The 10,664-nt window shown below is 47.3% G+C and overlaps 1 protein-coding gene across 1 annotated transcript; it reads left to right on the top strand.

The window, feature by feature from the left end:
* Positions 1–7,035: 7,035 nt before the first annotated feature.
* Positions 7,036–10,039, top strand: GSC (goosecoid homeobox). Its single transcript, XM_075152489.1, is given in 5 exon segments — positions 7,036–8,406; positions 8,409–8,476; positions 8,478–8,820; positions 9,032–9,291; positions 9,742–10,039. Coding segments are annotated over 5 exon segments (1,287 nt in total). The 5' UTR covers positions 7,036–7,943; the 3' UTR covers positions 9,895–10,039.
* Positions 10,040–10,664: the final 625 nt, after the last annotated feature.

The following is a 10,664-nucleotide window of genomic DNA, read 5'->3' on the forward strand; positions in this document are numbered from 1 at the left end:
AGCCCACAGCTTACTTTAAGGTAAGCCTGCTCTGTGAAACTACAGGCTTTCTTTAGGAGCATGCAGTAAGGTAGGGTATAGGTCTGCAACTCACTGTCTTCTTCAAGCTAGCTGTGCAGATGCTCATGGTACACATGATGTGATGGCTGAAAGGCTCAAAGTACTCTCAGTACAAAAAGCTTTTCCAAGTGCAGATTTAGTGTAGACCAAGACTGCTCTATAAATTCACATTCTTTGTGCACTAACTCGCTTGGCTAGATCTGTCTCAAAATGCCTTGTGCCCACTGGATTTTCTCAGCGTGGAAGCTAACGCATATTTACTACCCTGAAGTTAAAGCACAGTGAAGAATTGGCCCAAGAAATGCAGATATCCATCCGTCAAAGTTTTGAGCATATTTAATCCTCAAATTAGTTGCTGATGTATGTTATGTATCCACTGCAAGAGGCAGAAAGGGGAAAGAGTCATTAGTCCCTTCCTCTGAGAATACTTTACCAACGGCAAAAGTCATGTAACCATTCTTCCTCACTCTCAGAACCATGTTATGCCATGTCAGCACATAAACAAAGAAGATGTCATTGATAAAACTGCTGAAAAAGGAACTATCCCTGACTTTTGGCTGCTGTGTCACGTTCTCAGCTCAGTTCCTGGTCCAGAATTATATCTAACTGCACACCACACTGACCTCCTGAAACAGGCATCAGGCCCAGACCATGATCTTGCATATCTTACTAAAACTTTGGAACAAATCCATCAAGAAAACTCAGAATTTACATTATCATAAAAGAACAGACTTTCTTTCCAAACCAAAAGGTTGAAGACTGGACTGCATGGAAGCAGTGCATAAGAATCAGAAAGAAAGATGAAATCAAAGGGCAAAGTGTCTTATCTTGAAGACAGCTGCAAATGGATAAATACTGGCATAATATTCCTGATTCGTGGGGGTAGATGATATACTTGTTGCTCCAGAATATTATATAAACCCAAATTATAAAAATTCCTTATGTCATTAGATGATATTCAAAGTATAAAAAGCATAAGCTGCGAATTATCAACTATAGGTGAACATATATTGCAGGACTTTGAAAATCTAGTCTTGGTTTGCACATGGTTAGTTAGGAAGGGAATAGCCATAAATTAATCTAGACTTCAAAGTAATCATATCTAATTTTAAAGTTTTCTGACGACTTTCAGAAAGGTATCAAAACTCTTAAATATATCAACATTACAAATTAAAATTGTTTTAGAAACAGTAAAAAGAAACAAACCCAAGCTTTATAATATCATATAAACATAACTTTTTATTTCTGTCCTTTAGTGGTTTGGGTCTTGCGTTCAATCCCACAGATGACCTGTGCTGTAAATACGCTGTTGTTTTTTCCCCATAATGCATAAATTAGAACTCAAATGGGGGTATAGTTGATTGACAGTGGTGTGGTTTAATCTAGAGACCTAGATTAAGGTTGAGAGCATTAGTAGGTAAGTATAATAACTCTTCCACCTCAGTTGCTTCACTGGATGATCCTGTTTTATCTGTCTAGTGTAACCACTGGTCACTGAAACTGATTATAGTGATATTATTTATTTATTTAGTTCAAAATATTATCTAACCAAGGTAGTAATTTTGTAATTTCTTCTGGCATATTTGCCTTGCTTTCTTTAAATCTATTACCCTTCATTATATATTTCTCTACTATAATTATCCAGGTTTTTTTTTACTTTTGACCTTCCTTTTTAATATAATTTCCTGTATTTTTAAAAAACTGTAAACCTTCATGATATGTATCTGGCACACTTCACTCAAAAAAAGTCTATTAGGTTTCAGTTATATGGCATTTGGGAATGATAACATGACTTTAAGCTGGAAGATCCACCTCTCTGTTTCAGTTCTGATTTAAAATCACTAGCAATTACCAAGCAGACTTCCACAGGTGTGGGATTGGGCCCCAGTTCTAGTTCCACTAGAGTAAAAACTGTTAGATTATTCTACAGTGATATTCATAAACTTTAAAGCTCCTAAAAAACCATAGAAGTTTCAAAAATACATCTTGTGTACGTTACAGAAAACAATGCAATAGCTGTCTTTGGTACAGTTGGCTTATTTATTTTTAAAGTTGACTCTGTTGCTCTAACTCCCTAGAAAAGCCTTTTGAGGCTCTTTGCATTACAAATAAAGGGCTGTTTTGGGTGTAATCTCCCAGGGCCTTTTCAGAGAGAGGAGAGGCTCTGGTGGCATTAAGTATGTACAGTTTATACTACAAAGAAGAGCTTTAGCCAATGTAATAATACTTGTGCAGAATGGTAAGTGCTGACCACACACAATTTCTGTTGACTTGATTTGTAGCGGTGTGTGCTCAGGATCTCTTGTGGTTTAAAATCCAGTGTGCTACATGATGATCCAAAAACTTAGTTCAGTCATTGGAAAAAGGCAAATCAACAACAGAGGTCTTATGTTTTCTTTATGTTTGTCAATCAGGAAAGCAGACTTTTGGCTTTTTTTTTTTTAATTACTGTACTTACATTAGTATAAACCCTGACATAGACAGAGATCTAATAGCATAATGACACTTAAAATGAGCACAGTTTATGCACACTATATGTAGGGATTAGATACACATATATATCTACCTATGCACTGTTATATGTGACTGTGTGTATAACATGAGGAATGAGAATTACTCACCCTTACGGAGAAAAATTAAAGTACTAAAAGGCTAGGGTGAAGCCACCTTGCCTTGGAAGCTTGTAAGCACACTATTACGGTATGGTTCAATTTGCAGGAGAAATCGTGGCTGTTGGCCGTACTGCGATAGAGAGCCACTTCTAAAACGTGGCTCGGTCACGTGTGTGCAGCAGACTCCTGCTGTGTCAGCCTCTACAGCACATCCCTTGGCATGAAACTTTTTTTCTTCATGTAGATGTCCAGATCATCCCATTTTACTGAGCTTAAACACATTTGATCACATCTTTGAGTAAAGTATCTCACTCAAACTGCATTTGATGGAAAGCAAAATTATCAAGTAGCAGGGCATCCTCCTCTTGACTCCTGCAACTGCAGTCAAGAACCCGAAATGTTTTTCCACTGTCCCCTTGAAAAGATGCATTATTTTAAAAGATTCTTCTTTTCAACAGTCTGCACAGTTTAGATGTAGATTCCTCTGTTTAGAGGAAAAGTCTTCTTCCTGCCATATCACTAATGTTATATCTATTTGTTTGCCAAGTGTGTTGCGTATTGGAAAACATACGAAACCTGCAAAAACCCTCTCTTTTGCCTTTGTTCACATTCATGGAAACCTTTAAGAGATTCTACTTCCTTCATTAGATTACATCACATCAGACTGAATCCATATCAGCTTTTAAACTCTATAACATCTGAATTGTCTACAACAGAATGTGTCTATGTTGACTCGTTACAATTCTGAAAAAAATCACCTCTGACCGCTAACAAAAGGGGTAGTGTATCTTGAGAACACTCTGTATGACAAACTGACATATACAATAAATATGAATGTTACTACAGTAACAGATTGAAATTATATAGTTCGTTTAAACCTTTTCCCAACTTCAGCTTAGTCCCAGCTAAAGTACACAGGAAATAAACATATTGAGCTGTCTGGCACCAGGCAACTATCCAGGTCCTGTTCTGTCTAGCACTGGGCTAGGCTTATCCATCCAATCAACATTAGGATGTTTATTTATGTGAGACAGATATATTAGTAATAAATGGATTTATTCAGTAGCTTGGTGGATTTATACACGTACAAATCATTTTAGTTTAAGGAGACTTAAAACTGAGTGACTCCACTACTTTTATGGGCTGTATCCTGAAGCCCTTCGCAAGTTCTGTTCTCCTCTTCACAAGAAAGAAAACCTTAATTGAAGTCAATGGGATGTTTGCTGGAGCAAAAACTGCAAAAGACTTAAGAACTGGTGAAATGCAAGTGGACATGCAGCTAGTTAAGTGGCAATTCAGAGAATTATGGTATATTTATATACATTTTATGTAATATTCCATATATAAAAGTCCGTTTTAATTTTTACAGACCAAGATAGTCTGTAAAAGAGAAACAATTGACAGAATTCAGAAGGGATATCTGGGTTTTCTTTATCACACCTATTTGTACTTTAGGCAGATTTCGTTCTAAGGCATTAATTTGACATGCAAGTCAGGTCTGTGCTACGTTGAAGTGTCTTTTCACTGATTCGTCTGTTGTTTTTTAGAAAACAAGACAGCGAATTCTCTTCAGTGCTACGGTTTATCCATTTCAATCAGATAGTGAGTGGCACATTCTCACCTCATTTGCAGTTTTTAATTCCAATTGGACATTGCTTTTGAAATGTCCCTTCTCTTTTTCCCCTTTACGCTGCCACTTGAAAGTTGAAATGTAGCAAGAATGTAATGTTAGGTGCCAGTTTTCTGAATTACAGGGTGACTGCTTTAGCTGATCCCAAAAAGCAAGTGTCTTTTTATACCGCATAAAAGCCTGAAATGTTTACATATCAAAAGGCTATAGGCCAATTTCTGTCAAAATTATACATGAAGTTAAGCAGTACAAGCAATTTATTTAAACACTAGTCATTGTAGAAAAATTCAAAACCATATGCTCTTTTAGCAGTTTTTCACAAATGCATTTGACCCATGACTTGGCAAGACACGCATGCTTCATAATTTACTCTAAAATTCAAATCCCCATGACATTTAAATAAAAGATCTTCATTAATAAAGTTTATATGAATGAAAACTTTAGAAGCTGATATTGTTAGAGGGAAGCTTTAGGGGAAAAAAAAAAAAAAACGCGTTTCTGCCTCGTTTTCAAATGACTGACTTTCCTAATCAGTTCAAGATAAGTTTATTCTGGGAACAAATTACCGTAATTTCGCATTGTATGATTTTTTTTTTTCCGGTGAAGTAATGATGCAATCAATTTGAAACAAACGTGGGGAACGCCGAAGGGCGATGGCTTCCGTACGTGAGAGGTGTGCTGCGAAGCGCCGTTTCCGAGAGGGTTTCGCAGCCGGCGATCCACCAAAAACTTTGATCCATCCCAGCTTTACCCTCTCGCGCCGGGCGGGAGCCCCAGCCCGGGCCCTGCCGCCCCAAGCGAGCCCCGGCCGGGCGGGCGGGCAGGGGGTGCCGCTCCCCGAGTGCCGCCAGCGGGAGGCCCCGGCCGGCGGGGCCCCGCGCCCCGCTGCGGCCCTGGGTGCCGCTCCCGCCGTCCGGCCGGGCAGAGCCAGCGCCGGGAAGGCGGTGCATTGTGCATCCCCGGAGTTATTCCTTAATACCTTAAAATAAAAAAACGGCGGATTTCTCAACAAGCGCATTTTCATAGACTCGTGTATGGTGATTGCTTTGTATGAAATCGTGTTTGGGTAATAATATTGAAAATCAGTGCAGTGTTTACTTTATTTCATACCTAACAGCTTGTTCCGCCCGGTGCTACACTGCTCTTTAGATCTCTCTTTCAACCCATGCTGTGACTACCCTCCAGTAACAAACAATTGCTTAGCAACACTATGCAGCACAATTTGCTTGCGTTTCATTTGTTATTACAATTTCATCCCGACATTGTGTGACAACTGATTGTTTGCTTAACGCAATTTTACGTTTGCCGAGTTAGCGAAGAGCGGATGTGAATTGAGAAACTCCGAGAGCAGGTTTCGCGAAGCGGGTATCGAAACTGGGGGGTTCGCGGCAAGATTAAAACAAAACAAAACAAAAAAACCAAAACAAAAGAGAACTTCCCCACGGGGGTGACAAGTTATTTGAAGACATAATCTCTAAATTAGGAATAAAGACAGGCGTTGCTGCGTGGCGATCATCCTTCAGCAGAGCCTTTCCCCATCGAAAAGCTCCTCGGGCAGCCGAGCGCTCGCACGGCCCAGGCGGCGCGTGCCTTGCCGGTGCCGCGCTGCCCCCGGGGGTGCCGCAGCCCCCCCGGTCCCCACTGTTGCCCCGCGGTGCTGCTTTCACCTGGGAGAAGGCGGACAGGCGCGGAGATGAAATCCTGCTGCAAGTGATGCTAAGCAGCCAAGCAATCGGCCCTGGCGGCGGGTATCCCCACCGCGGGCCTCCGCATGAGCGGGACTTCAGCGGGGTTACTCGGTTCCCCGAGGGGCGGCAATCTGGGGGCAGAGCGCTGTCCTCGCCGCCCGCCTGCCTCCCGCCGCCCGGGCTCCGCGGAGCGCCCGGGGCTCGGAGCCCTGCGGGGAGCCCTGTCCTGCGCCGCCGACGCGCGGAGCCCCCCAGGAGGCGAGATATTCCCCTCCTCGCCGGTGGGAGAGCTGGCCGTGCCCCGCTCTCGGCGTCCCCTCGGGCCTGGCTCTCCCGGGGGCTCCGAGCCCGCCTCGCCCGAAGTCCCGCTCACCGCCGGGAGCTGCAAGGGCCATCGGAGAGATGCTACCGCGCATTGCAGCGGAGCCGCTGAGGGCGTGAACGAGCATCCCGATGGCGGAATTAAGCGGCGCGCTGCTCTGCGTGCGGCGTGACCGAGCTGCGCCCAGGGAATCACTTATCAAAAGAACCCAACAAACCAGCCCAAAACTGCCCCCCAAACCCAAACAAACAAATAAACAATCAAAAAATAAAGAAACCCCGCAAAACAACAGAAAAATTCCAAATTAACAAAAAAACCGCAACCCTCTGGCAAATAGTTTCACTTTACATCAAATTTGCAAAATTTGCACGAGGCTCAGGTTTAATTGCCAAAAATGCCAAAGGCGGAAAGAAATTGGTCGGCAAATAAATTGAAGTAAAGGAAACGATGCTAGTAATTAGTCACATCGCGATGTATTAAGAAAGTGAGAATTACGTCCTGGCGTTCTTTTTCTTTAACGTTCATACGAGCCTTTTGCTAGAAATAGGGTTTTGGTTTAGATCATTCTCAGATGGGGCTTTAAATCCTGGAATATCGAGGAAAAAGGAAGGATAAAGATAAAGTGCGAGCAAGCGCTAACGAGGATATTCTTTGTTGATGAAAAATAATGTGTTCCTCGTAAACGGACCCTAATGGCTTGTTTTCATTTCATGCGTACAATTTCCTACCTTCTTTGATGGAGGGTTGATGGGGTAAATAGTCTAATCTTATTCAGTTCACCTCCTGTGGCTTCCCAGTGACAGTCGTGACAGACAAAGTATTCTGCAAATCACAAGAGCCAGCTACCAAGAGAGCCAAACGTCTTAATAGGAAGAGTTTTAGGGACTTAAAACTGCTCCATTTTAAATTCACGGAACATGCAAAATATAAAGTTCTCCATACCATTGCAACTCTATAGGCTTTGTTTTCCAAGCTAGAAAAGGAAAGATTCTTCCTTAAACGGAAAAGAAAAAGGCACCAGGATGGATCAGAAGCAAATTGGAACACCTACCAGACTCGGGGATTTGAAATGGCACTGGTCTTTAACATTTCCACCTCCTGGCTTGTTTGAAAATAAAAAGTGATACCTGTCTGGATCTGAATCTGTTAAAAAAAAAATGTTTACAACATTCATGCGCCCTAGTTCCGCCAGGTGATCTAGGAAAAGAGAAAAAAAAAAAGTTAATTTACTCAGTGAAGGCGTTGTTGCTTCACTGCATAAAGCTTAAATCAGAGGAACGCATACTCCGCAATGGCCCTTCAGTTCTCCGAGCCGGGGGACGCAAGATTCAAACCCTGCTACAGAAACACTGTGGGGGGGGGGGGGTTGCATGGTTGTATCGCAGGTTTTGTTTTTTTTTTTTTCAAAGTGCTTCTTAACCAATTCGAAGCATAAATAATGAATCTGAGCTTCAGACAGAGGAAATCGCACCCACTAATGTGAACTAACACGAGCAAAGTAGGTGCATAATAGACAAGGCTAGGAGCTGCTAACCACTTCTGCACAATGGCATTAATAAGATTAACCTGGGCAATTAGCCGGTGCAGCAGAGATCAAGCCTAAATCTGGGGCCTTTCAAAAAAGCCCACTAATGGAAAGGATTACGTTAATTTCATTAATTCTCAATACACAGACCCGGGCTCCTTTCACTCCTTTGTGTAACCCCCACCTCTTCCCCACCAAAAAGGGGGAGAAAAAAAAATCAAATCTGGTTTTGTTTGTCATCTGCATATTACCAGGAACTAAATCCAGGATGACGTCGCCTGGGTATAAAAAAGGGAAGAGGTTCAGATGGATTATACTCCGAGCAGCCCTCTGGGTTGAGATCAGTAAACAGGCGAGAGTTGAGGGGGGAAAGTTCCAGGGGTGGATCCTGCGCACACACACACGCACACACACATGCACACGCACACGCACACACGCGCGCACAGACACACACGCACACTCTGCCCGCAAGCTGCCCTCGGAAAAAGCTCCGCTCTTTTCGCTCCGATCCCTTTTTAAAATTTCTCCGAAAAGTTTCGATTTCGTGTCTCTCCAGCCTCCCCCCACCCCCTCCCTCCACCACAACCACCACCACCTACCCACCCCCCTCCCCGGCCAGTCCCCGCCGCCCTGCCCCGGCACGGTTTGGGGCATGCCTGTGAGCATGTTCAGCATCGACAACATCCTGGCGGCCAGACCTCGCTGCAAGGACTCGGTGCTGCTGCCCCCGAGCGCCGCGCCCGTCGTCTTCCCCAGCCTCCACGGGGACTCGCTCTACGGCAGCGCCTCCGACTACGGCGGATTTTACTCCCGGGCGGTGGCACCCGCCTCCGCGCTGCCGCCGGCCGTCACCGGATCTCGGCTCGGCTACAACAACTACTACTACGGGCAGCTGCATGTGCCGGCGTCCCCTGTGGGCCCTTCGTGCTGCGGGGCCGTGCAGCCCCTGGGCGCCCAGCAGTGCTCCTGCGTCCCCCCCGCAGGTAAGGCGTCCCCGCGCGGAGCGTCCCCGCGTGGGACGGGGCGGACGGGCTTTCTTTGTTCCCGCAGCCGCGGGGCAGGAGAGGGTTGGCGGGGAGCTGGCGGCCCGCAGGAGCGCGGGTGGGCGGCGGGGGCGGGGGGGGCTTTTTCTCGGGGTGGGGGGAGCAGCGATCTCATGCAAAGCCTGTCGTCGTCTCGTCTGTCTGTCCGTAGGTTACGAGGGCACTGGGTCAGTCCTGATGTCCCCTGTTCCCCATCAGATGTTGCCCTACATGAACGTGGGCACTTTGTCCCGGACGGAGCTGCAGCTACTGAACCAGCTGCACTGCAGGCGAAAAAGACGGCATCGGACTATCTTCACTGACGAGCAGCTAGAAGCGCTGGAAAACCTCTTCCAGGAAACGAAATACCCAGACGTGGGCACCAGGGAACAGCTGGCCAGAAGGGTGCACTTAAGAGAGGAAAAAGTGGAGGTATTTCGCTTTCCTTTCCCCCCCCTTCCACCCTCTCCCTTTCGCATTTAAACGCGCTCGGACGGGAGGTACCCCGGTGCGGCCCCAGCCCGGCTCCGCCGGCCGCGGCGAGCTGGCGGAGGGGAGAGCAACAGGTTTGCGGGGGGAGAGGGAAAGTTTTTTATTACTATTTCCAATCGCCCTTCTGGAGGCCGCTGGCCGAGCCGACCACACGGCTGTGAGCAAATGTCGAGAGGCGGTCGTGCCTCCTGGACGCGCTCAGCCTTTCCCACCCGAGCGGCAGCTTTCCCTCCGCCTCCCGCCGCCCGAGCGCGGCCCGCCGCACGTCGGCCCCGCCACGGCTGCGAGCGACTCCCGGCGAGGCAGGGCTCCGGCAGGGCGGAGGTCAGTCTGCGGGTTTGCAGATTTTTTTTTTTTTTTCCCTAATAATTTAATTTCTTAACGTAACAGGTTTGGTTCAAAAACCGCCGGGCAAAGTGGAGGAGGCAAAAGCGATCGTCTTCAGAGGAGTCAGAAAACGCACAAAAATGGAATAAAGCGTCTAAAACGTCTCCGGAGAAGAGACAAGAGGAAGGGAAAAGTGACTTGGACTCCGACAGCTGATACCTCGCAGGGGGGACATTTCCCGTGGACTGTCGGATACGCTCCAGAGGATGCTACTAATCTTGCACAAGCTCTGCCTTGTCGGAGGGGGAAAATATCTGTATATACTGTACAATGCCCCGAGTTGATTTCGTGTAAATAAAATGTGTTGCGGAGGTGTTGCACAGGTAGACGGCGGCGCGTTTGTTCATCGCGGCGCTGCGGGGAGAGGGGAGAGGAGAGAGGGGAGGGGAGGAGAGGGGAGCGAGCGGCGGTGCCCCGCTCCCCGGGACCGGCCTCGGCGGCGCAGTTACTTATTTAACGAGGTTTCGCACAGTTTGAGCGCAGCGAAGGGCAGCGCGCTGTCAGCCGGGCCCGTTGGTCACCCGCTCGCTGCAGGCCGAGAGGCGATGGCAGATCTTTCACCCCGAAGGGAAGCGGCGGACGCCCGGCCGGGCCCGTCCCGTCCCCGCCGGCCGCGCCCGGGGCAGTCCCGCCGGGCCCGGCCGCGGGTTGCCGGGCTGGCGGGGGGGCCGCGGCCGGGAGCAAACCTCGCTCCCGCTCCCGCAGCTCCTCGCCGGGCCGCCCGCGGCGATACCGACCTGTCCGTTTACCAGGCCCCGCGTCCCAGCGCTTTTCCCCCCAGGGAGCGCCGGCGGGCGGCCCCCGCCCCGCTGCTCCTCCCGTCCCGCTGGCCCCGTCGAGCTGGGGGCGATGCCCTCAGGAAATATTTGCAGGCAGAGCAAATCCGGCCTCACACTTGTTTCTCTGTCTCCTTTCCCTACGCTTTT

Source organism: Calonectris borealis, chromosome 5 (genome assembly GCF_964195595.1).
Source record: "Calonectris borealis chromosome 5, bCalBor7.hap1.2, whole genome shotgun sequence".
NCBI classification, from domain to species: Eukaryota; Metazoa; Chordata; class Aves; order Procellariiformes; family Procellariidae; genus Calonectris; species Calonectris borealis.